Source organism: Aspergillus steynii (genome assembly GCF_002849105.1).
Source record: "Aspergillus steynii IBT 23096 chromosome Unknown P170scaffold_2, whole genome shotgun sequence".
Taxonomy (NCBI): Eukaryota; Fungi; Ascomycota; class Eurotiomycetes; order Eurotiales; family Aspergillaceae; genus Aspergillus; species Aspergillus steynii.
This window is the reverse complement of record NW_020194399.1, coordinates 1094706-1121497: the sequence shown is the minus strand read 5'-3', so window position 1 is coordinate 1121497 and position 26792 is coordinate 1094706. Positions and strand designations below refer to the sequence as shown.

Here is a 26792-nt window from a genome sequence, read left to right as displayed (position 1 = left end):
TTAGGTAACTATTAAATTTAATTAGTAATATTCTATTTAATCAAATAAATACCTATAATCTTGAGGACTTCATAAATCAGGCGGTGATTAAAGCTTTTTAGATATATAGCCCTTAAATTAAGATAAATACCTGATTACCTTACCTTTAAGGCAGATAAAATATTAATATAAAATTATAAAATATAGGCGTAATAATATAGTTCGAATAATATTTTATTTTTATAAGGATTTAAAGGTTTTAAATTAATTGTTCTAAAACCTTTAATTAATATCTGGGTATTCCTTATAGAGATTAACGTAGGTAATTTATAATAATTACTAAATAATAATTAATTATTACAGATATGGGTATCTGCAATAGTATTAAATACCTAATTAGGACTAGCATATTTTTCTTGTCTTATTAAAGTTGAAGCTATTATAATTAAATTAATAAAAAATTTATTATTTTAATTTATTACTTAATTTATTAATTTTAAGTGATTTTTCGTGGCTTTAAGTATTATGCAAAATTTAGGATTTTTAAAAATTTTATTAAATTATTAAATAGCCTCAGGATCATATAACTAATTTTTTGGTTTTTTTAATAAATTATTAATATAGAAATATTAGTTAAATTTATAGTGACCTTTATTAAGGTCTAATTAACAGGGGCAGTTTCGTTCCTTTTTAAAAGTTCTAAGGTTAAACCTAGGGCTTAGAGTATTTTCCAAGGCTTCTTTTTTAAAGATTGCCTGAGCGATTCGGCTCAGTTGATTTAAATATTTAAATATTAGGAATATTTTTACATAATCTCTGAATCACTTAGTCATATTAAAAAATGACAGTATTTTATTATATAATTTAATTTTATTATTTAATTTTTCGCTCTAATAATTTATAAATATTAAATAAGACCCATAAATAGCTTTAATAAAGTTATATTAAACTTAGTATAGATTATTTACTTTACTTATTTTAAGCGATTTCGCTTTAGTATAAACATTTTCCCATAGTAAAATATATAAATTAATTAAATATTTATTCTGCAGATTTTTAAGCATATAATATTACTTAATAATATCACATTTTCTTGATTCATTAGTAGGAGCTAGTTTTATTTAAAGGATCTATAGCACATAATATAGGGTTTTTTTATCAGATACTAAAACCCTATTAGCTAATAATATTAAGTTCGTAATCAGAAGTAGAATTAGGGCTAAGCCCTCATCTATATAATAGTATTCTCGAAGCGCTAATTCATAATCATGTAAAAGGTCTCGATAAAGCGCTCGATTATTTTAGGTTAGATTAATAATTAATCTAATATTTTTATTAAGGTCACATGGTTCCGGGTAACTAGGCTATACAAGTTAATTAGGCATAATCGTGTGACTAAGATTAATAAATTCCTAAACATGTTTGCTTTTAGTAATTGTTTTAATTATATTAAACTAGTATATCTAGTCATGTGACTAGTTTAATTAAAAATTAAGCTTTATATTTATATTAATAAGCTTAAAAAATTAATAAAATAATTTAAATCACTTAACCTTTATTTCACCTTACTTTTACCTGACTTTTACTATATAAATCAATAATAAAAGTAAAAGTTCAATAAAATAAAAGTGAACTAGGTAAGTAGGGATTAATTAAATCAGACAGGTAAATAATTCACTGTAATAGTGAATAAACAAGTAATTAATTAATTCGCGTGTGTGTGAATTTAATTAATAAATTAATAAAATAATTTAAATCAATCAAACACTTTAGACAGGTGAAATAAAACACTTAAAGTGAGTATACGGGTTAAATAAATTAAATTAATATAAATAGTAAATAGTTTACTACAGTAGTAAGTAATCAAATAATTAATTTACGTGTGGGTTGAATTTAATTAAACAGACAAATAATTAATTCAGATGTAGGTGTGAATTTAATTAAACATATGTAAATTTAATTAAATAAATAAATGATTAATTCACGTGTATGTATAAATAATAGGAATAAAGGGCTAGACCGGGCTCATAACTGTTAGATAGGGTAGGTAGGTTATATAGGTTAAATAAAAATTTTAAATAGCTAGATAGAATAAAAAAAGTTAATTAGTCAGATAAAGTAAACAGTTCACCTGAACCACCTAGATCTGATAATAAACTAGAGGTCTTATTATTCGCTATGTATGTAAATAGGTGAAATTAATTAAATAAATGAATAAAATTTAATTAAATAAATTAAGTGGGTAAATCAACTTAATAAAAAAAATAAATCAATACAGGTCATTAACTATATATTTATAAACAATTAAATTAGGGCTAATTCAATCTAGCCCTAAGCAAATATTATAAATATAAAATTATCAGATCTTTCTAGGCCTTTACTTATAAATTATATTATTAATCTAGGCCTTCAAGATCAACCTCATAGATTATTATTAAATTAATATTTAATTTAATAAATAATCAAATAATCAAGATTCAACACATAAATTATAATAAAATCATTTAAATGATATCAGAATGACCAGGGTAGCAATATTTACTTTATAGCTTATAAAATAAATAGGTGAGATATTCTGGACCCTTTATATTAATTATCTAAACAAAGCCATTAATTGCAGTGGTTAAAACAAATTTTTAATTTCCTAAATAAAAAATTTGTTAAATTATGTTTTCTGACTTCTATAGGATTCTAGTAATTGGTAATTTCCTAATTAGGAAGGTAAGCTAGTCTAAAATAGAAAATTTTTTAGAAATTTTTCTTTTTTTATTTTCCGCTCATATTAAGCTCAGTTTTACCTCACTTCTCCCATACAATTTGATGGTGGAAGTGAGAGTTCAATAAGGTGAGAGTAAAGTCGTAGTGAATTTTGAATAATTTCAGTTGTGGGGCGAAATCAGGTGATTCTGATGAATCAGGTGATGTCAGGTGACCCCAATTGACATTATAAAAGAAATTATAACTAAAAAACCCTTAGGGATTATTTTTATAAAATAAAATAAATTCTAAAGAATTATCTTAAGAAATAAGAAGAGATCTAAAACTTTTATCTTTAAAAAAAAATATTAAAATCAGAATTAATAATATTTATACTCTAGATTATATTATATTACACAAAAGCCAAGTTAATACCTAAACTAGTTTATAAAAAAATTAAATTAATAAATAAATAAATAATAATTATTTACAGGAACACCAACTTAATATATAAATAAATTTATAGATAAATTAGACTAATAAGTAAATAAAAAATAATAATATCTTACAGACAAGCCTAATCAGCATATAAAATAATTATAAAAAAACTAAATATAAACCTAATATTAGAGGCCTTAAAACTTTAATATAACAAGTATAATTTAAGGATATCTTTATATAATATATAATTAATTTATAATATTTATCTTATTAAATCATTTCTCCGGAGGCGTAAAGCCTTAATAAAAAGAATTTTATATAATATAAAAACATTTTATATATACCTCCACATATTACGCTACAACAAGAGTTACTATATATTTATTATAATAATTCTTTTACAGGATATTTTAGATAAAATAAAATACTAGATTTTATTTATTAGTATTTCTAGTGGGATCCTATACCAAAAAATATAATAGATTATATTACTAGTTATATTATTTATTAGTATAACAAGGCCCTATATTATTATAAATATAAATAATTAAATCCCCTACTAATCCTAGAAAAACTATAATAATTAGTAATATTTAATTTTATTACAGACTTATTACTAGCAGACTATAAGAATTCTGTTTATAATATAATCCTAATTTTAATAAATAAATTTACTAAAATAATATAATATATCCTAGTACAGAGCACTATTAATATTAAATAATTAACTAATATTTTTATAAAAAAGATTATTTATAAATACACAGCACCAAAGAGATTAATTAGTAATAAAAAAATATTATTTATAAGTAAATACTAAAATAAATTCTACCAGATTTTCTAAGTTAAATACTAAATAAATACAGTATTCTACCCCCAGACAGATAATCAAACAAAATAACAGAATTAAACTATAAAAATATACCTATATTATTATACGAACTTCCAGTAAGATAATTAAATAGATTAGTTATTATTTATAAAATTTACTTATAATAATTTAACCCACACCTTCTTAAGTATATCTCTAAACCAGATGCTAATAGGCTATACTTTTATAATATTTTAGCTATCTAACTACAAGACAAAAATATAATATAAATTAATTAAATAATAGTAAAAATATATAAATAATCTCCGGAAAAAACTAAAAAAATATTTTTAGTAAATAATTAAAACACAGAAGAAATACTATAATTATTATTATAAACTAATAATATTTTAGATTAATAATAAGATCTTACTTAATAAAAAAATTTATTAATATAAAAATTATCTAAAAAATTAGATAATAAATATATTAGACTTTTTAAAATTATAAAACCTATTAAAAAATAAGTTTACTAATTATACCTGTCTAAACTATAAAAACAGGTCTATTTAATCTTTTATATTTTTTTTAAAACTATAAATCTAGTAAATTAATAATAAAATATTTATAATCCAGGAATCTATCAAGATTAATAGCTAAAAAAAATAAAAAATAAAAAAGATTATTATATATTAAAACCAACAAGAAAAAACTTAATATCTTATTAAATAATCTGGATTCCCTAATTATAAAAATATATAAAAACCTATAAATAACTTAGTAAACGCCTTAGAAACCCTAGATATATATAAAAATTTAGGACTTTATTACCCTTTTTAAAAATAAAAATAATATTTTTTTTATAGGGTTTTTTATTTTTTTAATAAGAAACAGACCTCTGGCAGTCTACTTATAAAATAATAATATATTTTTTTTATCCCATAAAGTTAAAAATTTTAATAATATATTAGAAACTATAAGTTAATAATAAAATATAAAGAAAAATAGCCTAAAGACCTATTTTTATTTAATATAAAAAAAAAACTTCTTATCCTTATTAAGCTTTATCTAATATCTTACTACCCTTAATTACAGATATTATTTTTTCTTATACTAGATTAAAATAAAATAAATCTAATATTCCCTGCTATAGCTGTACAAGACAAAATATATTATAATTTAAAAACTAATATATTTAAAATATCTTATTTTTAATATTCTAATAATAATACTCAAAGAATTCTATAATTATAATAAATTATTTATATATCTTTAATAAGCCCTTACTTCCACGGGCAACCTATATTTTACTTATTTCTTTTTATAAAAAATAAAAACAGGCTTATAAAAATATTTTACAGGCACACAGTACTTATATACCTTAGTTATACATAATTAAATATATATTATTTATAATTTTAACCCTAGCATCTTTATATATTAAAATACTAGACTAAAATAGGCGCGCCTTTAAAGGGCTCCAGAATAAAATAAAATAATAATATAAAATAGCCCTAATCTTTAAGAAAAGCTAGAAAAAATTAAAAAAATAAATAATAACTAATTTAAGAAAACTTTTTATTTAAAACTTTAATAATACCCCCCTGGATATCCTGCACAGAGCTAAAAATATTATTTTTTAATAATAAAAAAAATATATTAAAATACCTTAGATCTTTATTAAAAAAAATAACAGGATAACTATTTTTAAAAAAACAGAATAAAAATAATATAAAACCTAAAAAAAAAGCCTTATATTTTTTAAAATTTTTATACCCTAGTTATCTTTACTATAACACAGGATTAAAAATATATAAGATCTATCTTTTTATTTAAATATTTTTTCTCTTGCAGAACCAGATATATTAATAAAAATTATAATTTATAAAAAAATTAATATCCTGTTTATTTTTTTATATAAAATAATAATATACTAAAGCTAGTAATCTCTTAAGCTCAGAAAATAATTTATTATCTAAAAATAATATTAGAATACAGGCCAGCAGGTTTTTATTAGTAATAAAATCTTTATTAATAATAACCTAGGTAATAATAACCTTAATAGCACAGTAGATATCTTTAGTATATTATAAAAAATCTTATATAAGTAAAAAATCTCCTTAATTAAAAAAAAAAAGTTATTTTATTAGCTTTAGTAGTATTTTTATAAGTTAGCTACTTAGTAATAATAACTTTATTTTTTTATAAAAATAACAGCCAGCTAGCTTAATAATATTTTTTAGTTTTTTAAAATCTTATATACATTTAAAATCAGTCTTATACTAACCTAGTTTATATATTATAGAGCTCCTACTAGGATTTTAAAAAAAAATTTATAAAAGCAGAAATAAAATCTTTTTTTAAAAAAAAATAAAATAAATATATTTTTACTTTATTAAGGCTATAATAGTCTTAAATAATAGAAAAAATAAAAAAACTAGCTAAAAAACTAATTTTTATATAAATTAATATAAAATCTATCACCAGGGCAGTATAGAATCTTATAATTAACTTTTTTTAATATAAGGAATAAATATAAGAATTTAAAAAAAAAGTTTAATTTTATTAAATTTATTTATATTATTTATATCTATAAAAGAGTATTAAATAATTTTAAATATTTATAAAATACCCAGCCACCTTAATTTCTATATAATAAATTAACCTCTTATTAAATATTAAAATTATAATAATTACAAATAAATTATAGAGATAATTTTAAATATAAAATAATTTTTAAAATAAAATAAAATAATTCTGCTCTATACAGAAATACTAAAATAAAAATATAAGATATTATACTAAATATCCAAAAATAATTATTTTATTAAAAAAGATATATTTATTACCGGTACTTATCTTAATATAAAATATAGAATAACTAGACTATCAGAGATTTATAAAATTATTAAGGTATTCAGAAATTAATTCCTATAAAACTTTTTATTAAAAAAAACTACCCGCTTAATCCCTAGAAGATTAAGTAATTAATTTTATTTATTTTATATTTATCCCTTAACTTCTTATATCTCTCAATATATAATAGGCAGTTTACAGGCGTATCGCAGGCGTCCTGGACTCCTTAGTACATCCATCTAAGGGAACCAAGTGCCCGGAACAGAACCTTCGTGGCTGCCCCTTACATACTTAATTTTAAAAAAAATAAATAATTTAATTTTTTTTAATTTTAATTAATTTATCTAAAACTACTAAATTAGGGTTTACTAAAGATAAAATTATTAATAATATTTATTCTGAACCCGAACAAGATAAATTAGAATTATTTAGTAAATGTAATCCTATTTATTATAAATCTGAATATAAAAATTAAACTATTAAATTAAATAATTAAACCAATCTAATTTAATCAAATACTTAAAGTAACAAAATTTTAGAAAATTAAACTCCTACCCTATATTTTTAATCACCCGAAGTTATTATTAATAATTCACTATTTAATTTTAATAATTATAATAATTTTTATAAATTATTATCTCTAAAAAAAATAGATTAGAATTATCTAACCCAGGACCTTTAAAAATACCTTAAAATTTTATATTAAATTATATATTTTTATAGCTTAAATCAGTAATAATAAATTACATCAAAATAATTTACCTATTAAACCAACTAATTAAAATAAAATAATAAATTTACCTTTTTAAAATAAATAGCTAAATATATACAAAATTAAATATAATTAATTAATTAAAATAAATACCTAGGAAGCTATTTTTAAAACAGATAACTTAATTTAAAAGATCTTACTATTAAAATAGGTATAAAAATATAAATTTATTAATTAAAGTTAATTATTAAAATTTAAAATAAAAATATACATTTATAAAGACCTTTAACTAATTAATAATCTTAATTTTAGGGCTATTACTTTAGCTACACAAATATTTAGGATTATTATAGCCTTAATTACTATTTTTAATCTTAAAATAGCTAAATAAAATATAATAAATATATTTTTAAATAATAAATTAAATAAGTTAATTTACATATTACTGCCTCCGGGATTCAGTTAATAAAATAAGGTTTTTAAGCTAAAACAAGCTTTATATAAACTATGCTGATCCCTATTATTATAGTAATAAAAAATAAGGAATATTTTATAAAAATTAGGCCTAAAATTAGTGCCTGAAGATCCCTACCTATTTATAAATAATTATATAATTTTGATGATTTATATAAATAATATTATTTTATTATATAATTAAAATTATTAATTGAAAATTAATAAATTAAAAGATTAATTATTTTTAATATATAATTTAAAGGATTTAAATAAAATTTACTAATTTCTAAATATAAAAGTTATTTAAAACTAGTAAAATTAAATAATTTAGCTTAATTAAGCAGACTATATTAAAAAAGTTGCTTACTGCTTTGAATTAGCTAATTAAAATTTATCTAAAATACCCTTACTATCTGGTAATTTAAGCGAATTTATAAGGTAGCTGCTTACTAAGCCTTATCATATAGATTATTAAAAGAAAATTAGCTTAGTTTTATACTTTATAGTTATTTTTAGACCAGATATTATAAAAAGTTATAAAATCCTTGCAGAACATATAACTAAACCTTATTTAAATTATATAAATATAATAAATTATCTGATTTTATTTATTTATAAAACCCGATTTAATTTAATTTAATATAGTCTTAATTTAATAGATTAATTAAAATCACTATTAATTTTTAAAATAGCTAATAATATAATTTATATAAATTTATTATAAAAAAAGTTATCTGAAGACTTTATATATTACTTATTTAATAAACTTATTAATTAATTAGCTAAAAAAATAAAAAATAATTATTTTATTTATTACCAAAGCAGAATTATTAGCCCTAATTACAGCTAATAAGCATTTTTTATAATAAAAATATTTATTTACTGCTATAGGGTTCAACCTTAAAGAAAAACTATATATTTATTATATTAATTATTAAATAATTAACCTGCTTACTAAGCCTAATTTAATTTATAAAACTAAATTAAAATATATAAATATTAGTAATTACTGGCTTAGGTAAGAGATCAAGAAGAAATCTATTAAATTAAAATAGGTTTTTACTAATTAAATGATTATAGATAGCCTTATTAAATACTTAATTAAGTAAAAATATATAAAATTTATTAAATAACTAAATATGGTTAATATTAAATATTTTATTAAATAATTAATTTTTTAATATTTGCAGTTTTAATTAATACTTTTATTAATTTAAAACTGAAGGGGTGTATTAATTAGGGTTATCTAATATTATCTAATTTATTAGAATCACCTAATTTAGCCCTATAACCAAAATCTATTATGATTTTATTCTTATTTTATTAAACTCTTACTTCTATCACTAAATTATATGAGAAAAGTAAAATAAAACTAAGCTTAATATAAGTAGAAAATAAAAAAAGAAAAATTTTTAAAGGATTTCTTATTTTAGACTAGCTTATCTTCTTAATTAGCAAATCATTAATTATTAGAATCCTATGGAAGTCAGAAAATATAATTTAATAAATTTTTTATTTAAGAAATTAAAAGTTTATTTTAATTACTATAGTTAGTAGCTTTGTTCAGATGATTAATATAAAGGATCTAGAATATTTTATTTATTTTTATAAGCTATAAAGTGAATATTATTATCCTAGTTATTTTAATATTATTTAAATGATTTTATTATAATTTATACATTAAATCTTGATTATTCTGATTATTCTGATTATAAAATCTTAATTATTTAATTATCTAAATTAATCTAATAATAATCTATAAGATTGATTTTAAAGGCCTAGATTAATAATATAACTTATAGATAAAGGTCTAAAAGAATCTAATGATTTTATATTTATAATGTTTGCTTAGGGCTAGATTAAATTAACCCTGATTTAATTATCTATAAATATATAGTTAATAACCTGCATTAATTTATTTTTTTTATCAAGTTAATTTACCTACTTAATTTATTTAATTAAATTTCATTTATTCAGTTAATTAATTTCATCTATCTACATGCATAGCGAATGGTAGGACCTCTGGTCTATCTATTTCAGATCTAGGTGGTCCAGGTGAACTGTTTACTTCATCTGACTGATCGATTTTCCTTATTCTATCTAGCCATTTGAAATTTCTATTCAACCCACGTGACCTACCTACCCCATCTGACACCTTCTCTAACAGACAGGCCCTAAAATACTAAGTTTTATCCCTAAAACCTAAGTAACCTACCCTTCTGGACCTTAGTAACAGCTAGATTATATAAACTACCTAGACTACTCGGCTACTTAGGATTTAACTAAATAAGGACCTTTTATTTAGGCTATATATAAAATATATAAAGGCCTGCATCTCTAAAATATTATAAATAATTAATATATTAAATAGCTTTAACTAGGGTATCTTAACTAAAAAGTATAAATATATATATCTTACCTATATAATCTTTATTATTATTTATATAGTTTTAATTTAATATCTTTTTAAGACTTACAGTTATACATAGGCCTTTAATAAATATTTATAAATCTTAATAAAGATTTAATAATATATAAAAAAGATTATCTTAGAGGGCTTTAAATTAATAAAAATAAATATTTTTAATATAAAATTATATTTTTTATTATTATATCTTTAGCTTAAATAAACCTAATTATAAATACTTATTTAGCTTATTTTCTCACCCCTATATAACCAGCTAATTAGCTATTATATATAACAGCTAAGGATTAACTAGCTAATTAACTATTATATATAATAATTAAAGACTAGCTAGCTACTAGCTATTATTATAAAATATATAACTATAATTTTTCTAAAAAAAATATAAATTAATTTTATTATTTTAAAAATTTATATCTTTTACTTTATAGCCTCCTGGTAATAATCTCTACTAATCTAAATTAAGATTATAAAAAATTTTATTATTATTTACTGTAAGATCTAGATAATTATTTATTCTTTATATATTTATCTTTATATTAATAATTTTAATATAAAGCAGGTCCCCGGAGGCCTGCAAGAAATAAAGGCTATTATAATATTTTATAATCACAGGATCTATTTTATAACCTACCTAGAAATAGAGCAGGAGGCTACTATCTTTATTACAGAATTAACTAAGATTATTTTAGCTTTCTAATTAGCTAGGGACTATCTCCTCTTATACAAACCCCTAGAGATTTACACTAATAATTAAAAGGCCCTATATAATCTAATCTCCCTAAGATTTAGCTCAGGGTAATACCTAGTACAGGAGATTATAGGGTTACTTACTAAATATTATAATATATATAAGAAATCTAGGAAAATAGTATTTTATTAAATCCTTATATATCTTAATATCCCTAATAATAAAATAATAAATAATACAGCTAAATAAATTACTAATTAATAAAATAAGATCTCCTTAAGGCCCCTAATAACTTAATTAATTAATATATTAAGATATAGACTCTGCTTTATTACTAGAGTATAAATTAAGGAATATTTAAAAAAATAAAAGAATAATTAGTAGTATATAACTTATAATAGATATTTATAATAATATTTCTTAAAGCTTGATCCTTAATCTAAAATAATATAATATTATAAAAATCTCTTTATCTTATAAATAAACATATTATTTTAGATATATATAAGCAAGATTAAGCTTAATTACTTCTTAACTATTATTTAAAAATAAAAAGACCTTTTTTATCTTTATAAATAAGCAGAGGAGATAATAACCTATCTTTTTTTATATTATATCTGCTATAATCAGCTACAGAATAAGCTTTAGGGGGCAAATTATACTACTTATCTATAATAAGTAAAAAATACCCTAACTAATCTTTAGCACGCTTTTAAAGCTACCTAATTCTTACTTATTATAAGATATCTCCTTTATCTGCGGGAGATAGCCCGCCTGTGGGTCATAAAGGAGGGCTAGGTAAAAAAAATACCGAAAGTTAGCTAAATAGAAAAATAAGATATAAAAAGGGTAATAAAAAAATATCACAGGACAGAATACTGCGGAGTAAAAAATTAAAGAACCTTAGTATAAGAGATAATAAAAGGCCTGGGATCACAGCAATCCCAGGTAATAATTAAAGATAAAACTTAAAAATATAACTAATTTATCTGTTTTTTCCTAATTACCTAATTTTTTATTTTAGCACTTATCTATATATATATATATATTAAGTATTTTTGATTTTACAGTAGAGCTGGCAGTATATTCTTAAGATCCCTAATAATATTATTATAGTAGTTTGTCCCTGCTTAATATATATATATATATATTAAGGCGGGTTAACTGGCCGCGATACTTTAGAGATCCTGTATACTATGCTGCTACTGTAACTCCAGCATGGCCCTGTACTAGTGCCGAAATGGAGGATAATGGAATCAATTAATCAATTAATTAATCAAAGGATAGAATAAGGATAATATAAAATTTTAAAAAAAAGGTTTTATATTTTTTAAGATTTTTATACTTTAGTTATTTTTATTATAATATAGATTTAAAAATATATAAGATCTGCTTTTTCATATAAATATTTTTTCCCCTGCAGGATCAGATATATTAATAAAAGTTATAATTTATAAAAACATTAATATCCTATTTATTTTTTATATAAAATAATAATATATTAAAGCTAGCAGCCCCTTAGGCTTAGGAGATAATTTATTATTTAAAAATAGTTTAGTAATATAGGCTAGTAAGTCTTTATTAATAATAAGATTTATATTAGTAATAAATTGAATAGTAATAATCTTAGTAGTATAGTAAATATTTTTAGTATATTATAAAAAATCTTATATAAATAAAAAATCTTTTTAGCTAGAAAAAAAGTTATTTTATTAATTTTAATAATATTTTATAAGTTAGCTATTTAGTAATAATAACTTTATTTTTTTTATAAAAATAATGGCTAGCTAGCTTAATAGTATTTTTTAGTTTTTTTAAGGCCTTATATATACTTAAAATTAATCTTATATTAATTTAGTTTATATACTGTAGGGCTCCTGCCAGGATTTTAAGAAAAAAAACTTATAAAAATAAAAAAAAAAAATCTTTTTTTAAAAAAAAATAAACTAGATATACTTCTGCCCTGTTAGGGCTATAATAATATTAAATAATAAAAAGAAATAAAAAAATTAATTAAAAGATTAATCTTTATATAATTAATATAAAATCTGTTACTAAAGCAGTATAAAACTTTATAATTAATTTTTTTAATAAAAAAAATAAATATAAGATTTTAAAAAAAAGTTTAATTTTATTAAATTTATTTATATTATTTATATTTATAAGGGGATATTAGATAGCCTTAGGTATTTATAAAAGATTTAATTATTTTAATTTTTATATAATAAATTAATCTTTTATTAAATATTAAAACTATAGCAGCTATAAATAAGTTATAAAAATAATTTTAAGTATAAAATAATTTTTAAAATAAAATAAAGTAATTTTATTTTATATTAGAATACTAAGGCAGAAGTATAAAATATTATATTAAATATTTAAAGATAATTATTTTATTAGAAAGAATATATTTATTATTAATACTTATTTTAATATAAAATATAAAATAATTAGATTACTAAAGATCTATAAGATTATTAAAATATTTAAAAACTAATTTTTATAATAATATTATATATAAGAAACCTCTTATTAAAAAAAGATTAACTGTTTAATCCCTAAAAGATTAAGTAATTAATTTTATTTATTTTATACCTGTTTTTTAATTTCTTATATCTCTTAGCATATAATAGGCGGTCCGCAGGCGTATCACAGGCGTCCCGAATTCCTTGGTATATCCATCTAAGGGAACCAAGTGCCCGGAACAGAACCTTCGTGGCTGCCCCTTACAACTTATGGGTTATATAGGAGGATTAAATAAAAAAGATATTAGAAGTTAGTTAAGTGGAGTATTAGAAAAAGAAAATAGTAAAAAAATATTATAAAACAGAATACCGCGGAGCGGAAGACTAAAAACTCCTAGTATAAAAGATAGTAAAGGGCCTAGGATCGCGGTGGTCCTAGATAGTAGTTAAAAATGAGACCTAGGAACACAGCTGACTTATCCTTTTATACCTGATTATTTAATTTTTTATTCCGTACCCGTCTGTATATATTAAGTATTCTTACCTTTGTGTAAGAGCTGGCGGTACACAGGATCCTTAATAATGTTGTTGATGTGACTCTATCTTATATATATATATATATATATATATAAGGCAGGCAACTGGTATAATAATACTCCAAGGATTTTATGTGCCATGCTGCCACCGCAACTCCAGTGTGGCCCTGTACTGGTGCTGAAATGGAGGATAATGGACTTAATCAATTAATCAATCAATTAAATCCTCCGCCGCTGTAGAGATACAGGCGCGGAACGTTATGGGCTACTATATATGCCATGTCCGCCGCTACAGCCGCCGTAGATATCAATAGTGCATAACACCACCGTGCGACACTTATAGCCTCTATATTTGTTAATTTACATATTTAATAGTTACTTAGAATTGCTTTATTTATTTGGTAATCTGTGTCTAATTAATAGCCATCCCAGTAAAAGATACAGATATCATCCTGAGAAGCACCCGAGCGAGGGGTGGTAGGGATTGTTGTTATACCCCCTTGTCAGTACCCAGGTCATATGGGGTGTGTCATGAGCAGGTAAGGGCGTAGTTGTATAAAATATTCATATATTATGACTGGAATAATATACTAAGTCACTGCTAGAGCCTGTCCCCTCAACATCAATCATCGGGATACTCATCTCTAATGTTACTCACAAATGTCCGACTATCCTCATCCCATCGTTTAAAATACTTCCCTGCTACCATTAAAAGCGACTCTGGCAGATCTGATGCATGGGGAAATATGATAGCAACATTTTCTTCCGCCACATACCGAATAGTACCGTCTTCAACACTGCAAGAAAGTCAGCATATGGTTCATGATTGTACAATCCGGGCGAGCATACAGGACATGATAGAAACTCTGATGCCTCCCACCCTGCAAGCGATCAACCCAGTGTTCACTAGTGTCAAATTCAACGTCCCACCCCATGATAACAGCCCTGTATTCATAGCGTCGATGCCGAAGTACATGACCAATCCGATATTTTATATTAGAGACATAAGAAGTACGTCTCTTTGTCTGTCTCGGTAATTCATCTACAGCTCGCATGACATGTAAATTTTCCAAAATGTGCTCATGCTCAACCATCCCATGGAAGAGCGGGGCAATATATCGCTCAACGAGAAACGTGTCGAAAGGGAATTCCGTGGCAAACAATTCCATCAACCAAGGCAGATAATGCCTAAACTCCGCCTGTTGGGAAGAGCGAGAAAGCAGCATTGCCGACCAAAGAGCAGCGTAAGTGGCGCTGGTGACATCAACCGAATTTAGGACCCCAGGGCGATGAGACATGCGCTGGACTGAGTTCAATATATTCTTGCTGCATCGTAAAACGATATCCGATGTCAACGACTCACCCAGGAGAGTGGCTCGCTCAACGGCCGAGGCGCCCAAGAAGTTCAACTGACTCTGAAGGTCTGCAACTGGTGTCTCCCTGTCCGAACGAAATGGATCCATGTAGATCGGGTCGCCTTCGGTCCCCTCGAGTGTATTGCCGTCCATATCGACACCATGCGGAGGTTTAACGATAACATGCACGTGGAAAGGAAACCCACAAGGCTGCGCACGCAGACCGAGTCTCTGAGCAACATAAGAATATATGGTTGCTGATATCAGCGGTAGTGAATTATGCCCAGGTTCTTTGAGTGCAACCCCCAAAAAATTGTGCTCCAGACAATGGTACTCCCGCCCTGGCTCAATGCCTGTTAAGTTATTTCCCCTCAAATACGATGCAATGGCTCTAGCCTTATCACGCGGCGTGAATTGGTCAATGTCAGGGTATTGTACAAAAACCACAGCAGATATTCCGTCTAGCTTGTGCTTAATCTGCCATCCAACATTAAAATCCTATCACTTACCCCTGCAGTGAAACTTACCTCATCCACACTTCCATAGCCGCTTTCTGGTATGAAAAGGTCGAAGGCGCCCAGTGCTCGCTCGAGAGGAACGGTCTCATTGTTGCCAAGTCTTGTCCATTCCAGTACCGCAATGCTCCGATGGAGGCCAGCTAGAAGCGCTTTGGAATAGTATCTTTAAATGTAGACCGGGCGCGTTAGAATCAGAGGAAACATAATGCAACCACAACATCAAGGGGAAAGGGTGCAGACCTCCTTGCTAAATGGTCGCATCCGCTCACTGGTGGCGAGACGTTTCGCAAGAGAGCATCCTTGGCATCGCAACCATAATCGAGAATTGAACGGAATTTTTCGATTCTTCCGGTCTGCGTAACCAGGATACTATCCAAAATTTGGCAGGTAGAACGGTCGGCTAAATGCCTTGAGATATAAAGAGCCTTCCAGTTAACTGCGGACAAAGGACCCGTAAGCCTCCGTGCAAGATCATGCCGCGCATCCCAGAATTTGAATTGAGACCTGCAGTATAATCTCCACAGCACAGGCTCATTGGCAATGCATTTGAACCGGCGGGCAGTCTGTTCCAAGGCAGCGCAAGAGCAAGGGCTGCAGTAGCATAGGATGTTGTGCAGTATTTCTTGAGGAAGACTGTCAAGCGACAAAACCATTCCGATGCATCAAATGGACACTGGGGATAAACGGCTGAGATAATTGAATGCGGCCCCCCACTTAGAGGAGATGCGTATCGTGCTGACAGCCACCTGAAAATCTAGAAAGAAAGTCGGGGCGGGGGGAGTACAAGTTCGCAACCGTCCCAAAACTTCCCGCTTACGGCGCCCACCACTACTACTCCGTATCAGTATCCAAGTTCCAAATTCATGAACAAAATTTACCGCAACGTTCGCCATTGATCAATCTTGCCCACTTCTTTTACAATTTTCTTCTTCTTCGTTATTAAGATAACTGTTATTATTATTATTATTGTTGTTTTTCAAAAAAAAAAAAAAAAAAAAAAAAAGTTTACGAGCTCATACACACAGGTCTGCCTTGGAACAGGTGTAACACACATGGGGCAATCGCAGTCCACCAGGAACCATGAGGATGATGGGGAATCAGCCGAGGGCACCAGGACAGACTATTATGAGCTTCTACGAGTGGATTCAGATGCCACTGGGGAGGAGTAAGCCCATGTGCCCGCAACAGCATGTTGACTGGTGAGCTAACCTTAAGCAGGATAAAAAAGGCGTATAAAAGAAGAGCACTGGAATTACACCCTGATCGAAATTATGGCAACACGGAAGAAGCAACGCAACTATTTGCAGAAGTTCAATCGGCTTACGAAGTTCTCTCGGATCCCCAGGAGCGTGCGTGGTATGATTCGCACCGCCAGGTATTCCATGGCAGCCATGGACAATTCGAAGAAGCGGGCTATTCATATGATACCCGCATGACAACATCGGATGACCTTTTCCAGCTGTTCACACGATTTAGTCCCCGGATGGACTTTAATGACTCCCCTGATGGATTTTATGGGGGACTTCGGGACACATTTGCTCGGCTAGCTGCAGAGGAAAGAGCGGCCTGCAAATGGGAGAAAACTGACACAGTAGATTACCCGACGTTTGGTTTCCATAACGACGGCTTCGAAAACGTGGTGCGGCCATTTTATTCTGTATGGGCTGGCTTTTCCACGAAGAAGTCATTTGCTTGGAAAGATGTCTATCGTTATTCTGAAGCACCTGATCGGCGTGTTCGTAGAATGATGGAGAAGGAAAACAAACGCCTCCGAGAAGATGGCATTCGTGAGTTTAATGGGGCTGTTCGAGCGTTCGTGGCTTTTGTTAGGAAACGCGATCCTCGGTACAAACAGAATGCTCAGAGCGAATCCCAACGGCAGGAGAGTCTCCGTCAGTCAACTGCCGCGCAGGCTGCTCGATCACGAGCAGCAAATTCGGCGAAACTACGTGACCATGTCCCACAGGACTGGTCTAAATCAGAGTATCCTAACGAGGATCATTCTGACACACCTGAGGAAGATGTGGAACATTTCGAATGTATTGTTTGCCACAAGAGGTTTAAAAGCCAGAACCAGGTGGAGGCCCATGAACGTAGCAAGAAGCATCTGAGGGCCGTCAAACAACTTCGTTGGGAAATGAGAGCACAGAATGAACAACTTGATTTGGAAGAGGCGCCTTATAATGACTACGCGCAGCCAAACGAAGCCATTCCGGGTGTCACGGCAGTCGAACCACCACAAAGCGAAGCCAGTTACAACCCTAGCGATGAGGTCTTGGACGCAGCTGTTAATTCCGGCCCCGAACACATCCCAGGGGTATCTTCCGAGCAGGACACCACTGTTGCAACTGCCGCAGAGTCTAACGGAACTTCCTGTTCATTGCCAGCGAGCCCGGTGAACTCCACGGTCCTCGACGAGGATGACTATGTGCCACGGGAGTTCATTGAGAGCAGACTAGACCCTTTAAAAATGCCTGCCTCGGGTGGATGCCAGGGCAACGAGTTTGATATGCTGTCCCAGGATTTGCTGGACTGCAATCTTGAAGATGAGTCGCGAGTAAATGGCAAAAAGCCTGGCAAGGCGAAACAACGGCGGGCTCGAAAAGCACAGCGTCCAATCGAGCACTCTGGAGATGTTAAGTGTGCCTCATGCAATTCCACCTTCCCTTCCAGGACCCAGCTGTTCGCCCATTTAAAGGATAATTTAAGTCATGCGCAGCCCCCATCCGCCGTTGGGGGGCCTAAGAAGGGGAAAGCACGGTTCACATGACCACGGTCAACTCGGCCTCAGGGGGTCATTCGCAAATATGGAACCTTTGATATGCGGACACTCGCATGAGTAATCGATATTTTGACCTATGAATCGAGATGCACATCTCTAAACATACCTAACTATAGCGCGTACATGTGCCATTGATTCCATCCAGTATGCGCCCTTCGGACTTGGGTTCAAACCCAATTTATCCCAGACCAGCTTTAGAGTTTTTGACCACGTGCGCTACTGGCAAAAGGATTCCTTTGTTGTTGGTGGCCCCAAGAGCAGTGCCTGTACTCCAGCCCATCTTCTCTAGCATGGCCCTTCCTTTGTTTCCGGCGCCTATTTCAGGTGCAGATGCGCCAACGACATCGCCATCCATGTAGGAAACGGATCCACCGGGTTGCCCACGGCGAGCTTGAGAGGATTTAAGCCCATTTTTATCCAATGATTTTGACTTGAAACTCCCCGCCGATAGTATCCTGTTGATTTGTGGAACCGTCTTGGTGCTGCATTCGGGAGTGCGTGAAGTTTTGTGGAGAATGGGGAATCGAGATGCCCCTTTCCCTCGTGATTTTGAGTTTAGAGAGAGCGCGCTCGCTAAGTCATGGATTAACTTCCTACGCTGTTTCGGCATAGGAGGGAGAGGCAGACTTATATTTTCGTCAACCACTGTTTAGGTTGTGTGTTTTGGGGGGGGGACAGGACTTACCTATTTCTCGATGAGAGAAGAAACGTGTGTATTTCCGTCCGCAGCTCTTCAAGTGTAATGCCATTCGTATACTTGACTTTCAGATCGGCGTTGTCTAGACCTCGGCCTAATAAACCCTTAGAGCGGAGATTTTCTCGTCTTTGCTTTCTCGTTTTCTTCTTGTCGCGGTCATTTTGCCATGCCCTGACCAATTCCATCTCCAGCTCGGAGTCAGAGAGCTCAAAATTTGGGGCGTGATACTTAGCCTTCGATTTCTTTCGAAGACTAGGTCGGTCGAAGTCCATAATATCAAATCCATAATAAGGATCTGATTCCAACGCATCAGCGAATGTGGTTGCTGTGGGAAACATGCCCTTTTTGTGTTTAGCAAGTCTCAGATGGTTCAGGTGCCGTTGTTCTCCGTCCTGTATAGACAAATCCTCTAATATATCTAATTCGTCGAGATCCACTTCAAACTGGCTATCGTATATGTCGCTTGGCTGACTTTCCATATCATGATCAAGAGGGCGTTTGCTTTGAGGCATAGCATGCGTAGACATCCGCTGTGTTTCCCTGACCTCGTTGCTCTCGGGGCTGTATCCTTGCTCGGGAACTATGAAGAATGGTCAATAAAAGCCCTATGGCACTGAAACTATAAATGGAGAAAGCAAGTTGTTGGACTTCTTCCGGGCAGGTCTCGGGTGAAACATACATTCGCGGTTTGCATGCAAGCAACTGTCGCTAGGGGCCCGTCCTCTTGGGTGGCTTTCAATTTCCCCGGTGCTTATCTGGGCGCCTGCTTTCTTTTTTGCGACACGTGTGATATCCTTGTGGTAGTACTCATCGTCGATATTCAAGATGTAGTCTGTGAAAACATCAAAATCGCCATCGAAAATATTTTCCGCATATTGCTTCTCAGGCTGCTGCTGTCCTGTGTCCGAGTCCTCGGTATCATCGCTGGCTGATTTTGTCACTGTATGCAAGGTTTGCCGGCGGCCGTCCGAGCCCAACGCCGCATTCTTGGCAGGATTCTCAGGAGGGGCCGTCGCAAACTGCTTTCCCGCGTCTTGATTTCCTCTCTGTGTCGGGTCGAGGGTATTGGTTTGTACTTCTGTATGGTCATCTAGAAGGCGCGTCCCAGTTTCCTTCCACTTATGGCGGCCATGGAATACTATTTCATCTTCGCTAGATTCATCCGATACAATATTGGTGATTGGATCCGCCATTCCAGTCTGTGGAGCATCTTCGCCGGTTAAGTCGATAAAGAATGCTGCGCCTTCATCCACCACATTCGAATTTGTTGTGTGCACCGATGGTGCAGTCTCCTGTTGTGTCGCAGCTCCCGATACATCGGTTGTCCTGTCGAGGCTGGGCGGCTCCGGTGGCAATTCATGGTCCGGTTGCAATTCACCTGCGCTCACGAATTGGACCGCTTGGTGGCGGAGAAGAGAGCCCGGGCGCCATAAGTTGCGCCCTCCTGTATTTCGTGCCTCTTCTCTCATAGTAAGGTGGGCTGGAGTGGGGTGGCCAACAGATTGGGCCTCGTGTTTTCCATTGCGCAGTAGAGCGGCCGTGGGCGTTGCATATTTCCGTTTTTTATCCAACGCCCTCCCTTTTTTAGGGCGAGGCATTTTTCTTGGTGAATGGTGTTCTCTCCTCACTTCTCCCGGGGTGAAAGTTGTGTGGTCAGGAACTTCGACTTGTGTCGGAAGTAGATAGTGAAGTTACTTGAAGTTACTTAACTACCCACTCACTGTTCGCTTTAAGGCTCGGTTTCTGCCGGGCGGTGTGTATGTTTGTACTCCAGACTGTGCCTCGGACGTCATCGATGTATAGTAGCAAGTATGATAAGCATGTATGATAGATGCTAATAGTTTTGTGGGTGGTGCTATACGTCTAGAGCATTCGGTTGAATCTTGCCTGGTGTCCCTTCTCTGAGTACAGGGTTCCGCCGTTTCTAGTCGTGTTGGCCGGCGATGACGTCTAGCCCCCTTGGGGATTCGGCCTGATTTGCCTCGTGACCGCCGTTGTGATGACCGGAGACCCCTCACTGATTTCATCCATCCCTATCTATCTACTCTTTGGCCTCTGGGGTTGCTGTTTTCTTCCGTTGATACCTATGGTGTGTGATTTTCAGGCGCTTCTCCTGGTCTTTATACTTCTTCCTCGCTTCCCCCATCTTCCATTTACGACGCTATCTTGGCGGAGTATTATATATTTCTAGTCTCTCATAAGCCATCCTCGCCACCCACGGTTGATACGCCGTAGCTGAGAAGGCGCGTTAATCGGGCAGCGCACCAAACCGGTAAGAAACGTGAGCATGAATAATGTCGACATCGGGCGATGTGGTAAGCGCATCGTACAGTATCTATGGGATCCCGAGCCTCAGAACGACGAGGAGCCAGATGCCATGATATGGTGTCTAGGAACAACATATCCACCCGGCCAGGAATATATCTTGCCACAGCCGAAGTCCAGTAAGCCCAGACTTGATCTCGGCACCGTCCCCACCCATCCGGGACACCGTAATTAAAAGACTCACCCACTGACATACGTGGATTGAACAGATTTGGACAGGCCGAACCAGCCCAAGTCGGCACCCCAAGACACGACGTATGGCTGGCCTGAGGGGTTCTTACTAGACTTCGAGTCGAGGATTTGGATGACTTACCGATCGAACTTCCCCCCCATACCCAAAATCGATAGCCCCGATGCTAGACCCGGGATGACGCTGTCTGTACGCTTGAGAAGCCAGCTGATGGAACCGGAGGGTTTCACCTCGGATACGGGATGGGGCTGCATGATCAGATCCGGTCAGAGCCTCCTGGCCAATGCTCTATCAATCTTGCATCTGGGCCGTGGTATGTGGTGAATAATCGTCTACATCAAAATATACAGTGCTGATAGCATGCCAGAATGGCGACGAGGACACAAAACCGACCAAGTTCAACTGCTGAAGCTATTTGCTGATCATCCGGATGCTCCATTATCAATACATCGATTTGTCGAACACGGCGCACAAGCTTGCGGCAAATACCCCGGGCAATGGTTTGGGCCCTCGGCAACCGCCAAATGCATAGAGTATGCTTTCCCCCTTGTCTTTTCTATTTCCCCATCGCCCCCACAGGACATGGCCTAGAGAATTGACATGCAGAGCAGATTCCTGTCTGCCCAGTGTGAAGGTTTAAAGCTGAAGGTCTATGTCAGCAACGAAAGCTCTGACATCCACGAAGATAGCCTCATGAAAGTTGCCCGGGATGTTTCAGGTGCTTTCCAACCCACGCTGATACTCATGGGAACGAGGCTCGGAATCGACCACATCACGCCAATTTATTGGGACGCCCTCAGAACCTCATTGCAACTCCCCCAATCAGTGGGAATAGCAGGGTATGCAATACACTGACCTGCAAGATTTTGGCTAGAGCACAAGAACCGAATGCTGACGTATATTTCGCAACTAGCGGGCGCCCAGCAGCATCCCACTATTTCGTTGGCGTTCAAGGCTCAAATTTCTTTTACCTTGACCCTCACAGCACTCGCCCTGCTGTACCGCACCATGAAGAGAACGTGCCATACTCAAAGGACGAGATAGCTACCTACCACTGCCGTAGACTGCGACGGATTCATGTCACGGACATGGACCCAAGCATGCTCATAGGCTTCCTGATCAAGAACGAGGAGGATTGGGTGAACCTGAAGAATCGCGTCGCATCGGTGCAGGGAAAACCAATCGTCCGTGTTATCGCAGGATTAAAACCCGATATTTATCACGGAAGACAAGAAGCGCTCGACGAAGTAGAGTCACTGGATGATGCTGAATAGAAGCCGAAGAATGCAGACATGCGCGAAACAGGATCACTTGACTGTGGTTTTAGATGTGTTAGAGTACCAAATGAGCTCATACCTGCACAAGGAACCTTTGTTTTTTTTGAAAGTGATATCGAATTCCTAAGAGGTCGGCTGCAGCCGCGAAACAACCCCAGAGAACCGTGTTATGTTACACCGCGTTCACGTCTCGAATAAAACCATAAAAACATTTGGCCCAAAGGGAAATAAAATAAAAGCCATCCCATGACACATTAGAAAATCCCGCGAACACCCTGTAACCCACCAACCTCAAAATCACGGTTGATAAGAGGCAATAAAAAAAAAAGAAACAATCCTGCGCACAAATGAAAAAAGAAAAGGAAAAAACCCCCAACAGCTTATTTAGCAGAAGAAGAGTACTTCGTCACGGCCTTCGTACCCTCCGAGACGGCGTGCTTAGCCAATTCACCGGGCAGAATGAGCCTCACACTGGGAACCCGTTAGCACAAGATCGACCCACAAGAACAGCTTAACATACGAGGTCTGGATCTCCCTTGACGAGATAGTAGATTTCTTGTTGTAGGCAGCGAGCTTCGAGGCCTCGGTAGCCACACGCTCAAAGATGTCTAGAAAAACCGTTAGCTCACCGCTCTCAAGTACCAGAAGTGAACAAATCTTACCGTTGACGAACGAGTTGAGAATCGACATGGCGCGAGTGGAGATACCAGTGTCGGGGTGGACCTGCTTGAGAACTGCACCACTTGTTAGTCATAACCCAACGATCCTCGCCGTAAGTCAAAGCCTACCCTTGTAGATGTAGGAGGAGTAGGTCTCCTTTCTGGTCTTTCCACGCTTCTTCTTTTCACCGGAAGCGGCGGTGGCAGTCTTCTTGCCGGCTTCCTTCTTCTCAGCGGGGGCCTTGCCGCCAGCGGGGGCCTTGCCACCGGTGCTGGGCTTCTTCTCAGCGGCTTTGGGAGGCATTTTGTCGATGAATAGGTTGATTGAAAAGATAGGGTGAGAGGTGGAAGTGGTGAGAAGAAACGGTTGACGTTGAGAGCGAGGATGAAGGATGGAGATGGAATGAGTAGGAGGATAAGAAAGTTGGAGACGCGGTGACGAGGGAGACGCGCTACTTATACCGGCGTGCCAAAGCCCAGTTGATCCTGAGGTGCACAAAAGAAGGCGAATTTCAATACGGTCACGGGCACGTATGATCTGTATGATTAAATGAGGGGGAACGCGTCGGGAGCCATAGAAAACCAGGCAGGATCACGCCAAGATTACCGTACGGAACCGTACGGTTGGGACGGGGAGGCACGCTTAGCCCGATGTGGACTACCCGTATCCCTGGAAGGCTGGGAATCAAAGCAGCGACCGCGCTGCCAAGCGGTGGGAGCGCCGGACCTTGATCTATAAGGTGATTGGCCAGCCCCGCTAAGCGAGAGGGTGATCTGAAGGCGTCTAGCCGGCCCAACGTCACCCGCAGCGCGTCGTTATAAATGTGCTTTGCTCCCTCGCGCTGGCCATCTAACTTCGACACCCTATCCTAACCATTACCATCCGCCGCTCTTCACCCACGCGTTCTCAATCGCTGCTCCATCTGATCTGTTCTCTTCACCTATCCCACACCCACCGCAAAAATGACTGGAGGCAAATCTGGAGGCAAGGCCAGCGGCAGCAAGAACGCGCAATCGTAAAGTCCCCCACCTCCCACTTTGGCTTTGCATTCGAGTCTAACTGGTCAACCTGTGTAGGCGCTCGTCCAAGGCCGGTCTCGCGTTCCCCGTTGGACGTGTCCACCGTCTTCTCCGCAAGGGCAACTACGCCCAGCGTGTCGGTGCTGGTAAGTTTCGTGTTTTCGCGTTGCGATGGTGAACCGCGAGCTCATCTGGTCTAGGTGCCCCCGTCTATTTGGCTGCCGTGCTCGAATATCTCGCTGCCGAGATTTTGGAGTTGGCTGGTAACGCTGCCCGTGACAACAAGAAGACTCGTATCATCCCTCGCCACCTGCAGCTCGCCATCCGCAACGATGAGGAACTGAACAAGCTCCTTGGCCACGTCACCATCGCACAGGGTGGTGTCTTGCCCAACATTCATCAAAGTAAGTTCGGTTATGCCATCTGTACTTCGTCAAGCACGGGAGCGCTGACCTCATTTTCCCAGACCTTCTTCCCAAGAAGACCCCCAAGGCCGGCAAGGGCGGCGCTAGCCAGGAGCTTTAAGCTGTTTTCTTTTCACGTTTGGGATTTGTCTTTCGGCGCGGTTTGGTTTTCATTGATGTGATAACGGGGTTCTGGACTGGGCACCTTTATGGCTCTGCGTTTCTGTTCTAATTTTTATGGTTGTACATTATGTCCACGGACATGGAATGATACCGGCACTTCTTACGGATCGAGGCCTAGGAGACAGTTCATTTATGACTGTCATCCACGGAATGATAAGCTTATGTGTTTAAAAAACGATCTACCTCGCGTAGAACAACTGTATATGATTCCTCGTCCCAGGCTGATCTGGGTATAACTTTCGTTTGTACGTGAACATTGATGTTCTTAGGCGACTTTGTCGTTTCTGGCTGCAGTATAAGAGCTTCATTCGGACTGATCAATTGAATTCAATTCCATTTGTAAACTACTGTACGCTGGCATTCGTTTTTTCTTGGAATTAATGGCTGCCCGAGGCATCTTAAGCAGCTGTTAGTTTCAACTTTGCAAATGGCCGAAGTTTTGACTTACAGGGCAGGATACGTGCCGGGAGATTCCGTTCCCATTTGTTGCCTATAAAGATAATCAGTATCCGGGGTGACACTATGGCACTTCGAGATCTTCATAGACATACCACCTGGTGCAGTTGGTGCTCTGTAGGGGTCGGGATGTTTCCAATTCTCTAGCAACTTCTCTGTCTCACGTATGAGCACCTTGGAGAAAGCATAGCAATTAGCTAGGCTGCTTGGGTAGCAAGTTCCATGGAAGAGGGACCGAATTCACCTTTTGTTGGCGTGGATCGCGCACATCCTTGTTTGCCTCGAAGAGTGACCGAATGTATACGGCCTGTCCGCGCCATAGCTGCCTGTGAACAGCCCAGTCAAGCGCAAGCTTCAGCGACCGACGATAGAGGGAACTGCGAATGGGAAGAAGCCATGGTAATCATTAGTTCCTTCTTCCTAGCAAGAGTGCAATTCGTTCCGAAGTCAACGTACGTGACAGCGCTGGTAGACATGATGGCCTGATGTGGAGTAAAGATTTGTGGCGGTAGGTGTGTATCTTTTTGTTTTGTCCCGGTAGACAAGGATTGCGAACTCTGTCACCGAGTGCTTATCACTCGAATGCGGTGATGCTTCGCAAATCCTAGGGGTGAGGAAATGCCAGGGCGGTGTTAACGTAATAACAATACTCCGGCCGTCATTCGCCGGGTGCAGGACTGCTACGTGCAGGGAAATCCCGGTAGTTTCGGCCCGGGCTCGAGCTGCTTCCTTCATTTCACTGCCCTACGACATCGGCAGAGTTTTGTTTTGCTTCAACGTCACCACAGCTCTCAACACTTTTGTTATTACCAACCCTTCACATCAGCGGTGTTGCTCTCGAATCCGGTTTCCGTTGC

General features: G+C 33.9%; 7 protein-coding genes across 7 annotated transcripts; 3 read left to right on the top strand and 4 right to left on the bottom strand.

Moving 5' to 3' along the window:
- Positions 1–14597: 14597 nt before the first annotated feature.
- On the bottom strand, positions 14598–16816 carry P170DRAFT_376883 (YccV-like-domain-containing protein). The gene is made up of 4 exons (XM_024845382.1): positions 16183–16816; positions 15952–16105; positions 14919–15901; positions 14598–14866 (listed from the first exon to the last, which is right to left on the bottom strand). The coding sequence occupies exons 1-4, from the start codon at positions 16593–16595 to the stop codon at positions 14692–14694; spliced, it is 1725 nt and encodes a 574-aa protein (XP_024707069.1). The 5' UTR covers positions 16596–16816; the 3' UTR covers positions 14598–14691.
- Positions 16817–16968: 152 nt separating this feature from the next.
- P170DRAFT_376878 (putative C2H2 finger domain protein) lies at positions 16969–18758 on the top strand. The gene is made up of 2 exons (XM_024845381.1): positions 16969–17107; positions 17161–18758. Exons 1-2 carry the CDS (start codon positions 16995–16997, stop codon positions 18710–18712), a joined length of 1665 nt encoding a protein of 554 aa, XP_024707068.1. The 5' UTR covers positions 16969–16994; the 3' UTR covers positions 18713–18758.
- Positions 18759–18844: 86 nt separating this feature from the next.
- P170DRAFT_85925 (putative R3H and G-patch domain protein) lies at positions 18845–21317 on the bottom strand. The gene is made up of 3 exons (XM_024855418.1): positions 20101–21317; positions 19410–20001; positions 18845–19350 (listed from the first exon to the last, which is right to left on the bottom strand). Exons 1-3 carry the CDS (start codon positions 21017–21019, stop codon positions 18903–18905), a joined length of 1959 nt encoding a protein of 652 aa, XP_024707067.1. The 5' UTR covers positions 21020–21317; the 3' UTR covers positions 18845–18902.
- Positions 21318–21422: 105 nt separating this feature from the next.
- Positions 21423–23318, top strand: P170DRAFT_506702 (cysteine protease ATG4). Its single transcript, XM_024854410.1, has 5 exons — positions 21423–21865; positions 21956–22249; positions 22304–22469; positions 22548–22775; positions 22850–23318. The coding sequence occupies exons 1-5, from the start codon at positions 21709–21711 to the stop codon at positions 23208–23210; spliced, it is 1206 nt and encodes a 401-aa protein (XP_024707066.1). The 5' UTR covers positions 21423–21708; the 3' UTR covers positions 23211–23318.
- Positions 23291–24211, bottom strand: P170DRAFT_461913 (histone H2B family protein). The gene is made up of 4 exons (XM_024852073.1): positions 24002–24211; positions 23876–23947; positions 23734–23821; positions 23291–23684 (listed from the first exon to the last, which is right to left on the bottom strand). Exons 1-4 carry the CDS (start codon positions 24174–24176, stop codon positions 23594–23596), a joined length of 426 nt encoding a protein of 141 aa, XP_024707065.1. The 5' UTR covers positions 24177–24211; the 3' UTR covers positions 23291–23593.
- Positions 24212–24760: 549 nt separating this feature from the next.
- On the top strand, positions 24761–25417 carry P170DRAFT_506700 (histone H2A; the record flags this gene model as incomplete). The annotated part of the gene is made up of 4 exons (XM_024854409.1): positions 24761–24888; positions 24950–25038; positions 25093–25296; positions 25359–25417. The coding sequence occupies exons 1-4, from the start codon at positions 24836–24838 to the stop codon at positions 25415–25417; spliced, it is 405 nt and encodes a 134-aa protein (XP_024707064.1). The 5' UTR covers positions 24761–24835.
- A 416-nt stretch (positions 25418–25833) lies between these two features.
- P170DRAFT_376864 (NADH dehydrogenase [ubiquinone] 1 beta subcomplex subunit 9) lies at positions 25834–26509 on the bottom strand. Its single transcript, XM_024845380.1, has 5 exons — positions 26392–26509; positions 26180–26312; positions 26031–26109; positions 25928–25969; positions 25834–25876 (listed from the first exon to the last, which is right to left on the bottom strand). The coding sequence occupies exons 1-5, from the start codon at positions 26409–26411 to the stop codon at positions 25857–25859; spliced, it is 294 nt and encodes a 97-aa protein (XP_024707063.1). The 5' UTR covers positions 26412–26509; the 3' UTR covers positions 25834–25856.
- Positions 26510–26792: the final 283 nt, after the last annotated feature.

Coding starts and splice junctions, on each gene's coding strand:
- P170DRAFT_506702 (XM_024854410.1), top strand. CDS start 21,709: ATGAATAATGTCGACATCGGGCGATGTGGTAAGCGCATCGTACAGTAT. Junction 21,866..21,955: donor CTTGCCACAGCCGAAGTCCA/GTAAGCCCAGAC, acceptor TGGATTGAACAG/ATTTGGACAGGCCGAACCAG. Junction 22,776..22,849: donor CAATCAGTGGGAATAGCAGG/GTATGCAATACA, acceptor TTTCGCAACTAG/CGGGCGCCCAGCAGCATCCC.
- P170DRAFT_376864 (XM_024845380.1), bottom strand. CDS start 26,411: ATGTCTACCAGCGCTGTCAC. Junction 25,970..26,030: donor AGCACCAACTGCACCAGGTG/GTATGTCTATGA, acceptor TTATCTTTATAG/GCAACAAATGGGAACGGAAT. Junction 25,877..25,927: donor CCCGGCACGTATCCTGCCCT/GTAAGTCAAAAC, acceptor CAGCTGCTTAAG/ATGCCTCGGGCAGCCATTAA.
- P170DRAFT_461913 (XM_024852073.1), bottom strand. CDS start 24,176: ATGCCTCCCAAAGCCGCTGAGAAGAAGCCCAGCACCGGTGGCAAGGCC. Junction 23,948..24,001: donor CTCCTCCTACATCTACAAGG/GTAGGCTTTGAC, acceptor CAAGTGGTGCAG/TTCTCAAGCAGGTCCACCCC. Junction 23,822..23,875: donor TCTCAACTCGTTCGTCAACG/GTAAGATTTGTT, acceptor CGGTTTTTCTAG/ACATCTTTGAGCGTGTGGCT.
- P170DRAFT_85925 (XM_024855418.1), bottom strand. CDS start 21,019: ATGCCTCGCCCTAAAAAAGGGAGGGCGTTGGATAAAAAACGGAAATAT. Junction 20,002..20,100: donor CTTGCATGCAAACCGCGAAT/GTATGTTTCACC, acceptor CATTCTTCATAG/TTCCCGAGCAAGGATACAGC. Junction 19,351..19,409: donor CTTCTCTCATCGAGAAATAG/GTAAGTCCTGTC, acceptor CGAAAATATAAG/TCTGCCTCTCCCTCCTATGC.
- P170DRAFT_376878 (XM_024845381.1), top strand. CDS start 16,995: ATGGGGCAATCGCAGTCCACCAGGAACCATGAGGATGATGGGGAATCA. Junction 17,108..17,160: donor TCAGATGCCACTGGGGAGGA/GTAAGCCCATGT, acceptor AACCTTAAGCAG/GATAAAAAAGGCGTATAAAA.
- P170DRAFT_376883 (XM_024845382.1), bottom strand. CDS start 16,595: ATGGTTTTGTCGCTTGACAGTCTTCCTCAAGAAATACTGCACAACATC. Junction 16,106..16,182: donor TGCGACCATTTAGCAAGGAG/GTCTGCACCCTT, acceptor CTACATTTAAAG/ATACTATTCCAAAGCGCTTC. Junction 14,867..14,918: donor CAGAGTTTCTATCATGTCCT/GTATGCTCGCCC, acceptor ACTTTCTTGCAG/TGTTGAAGACGGTACTATTC.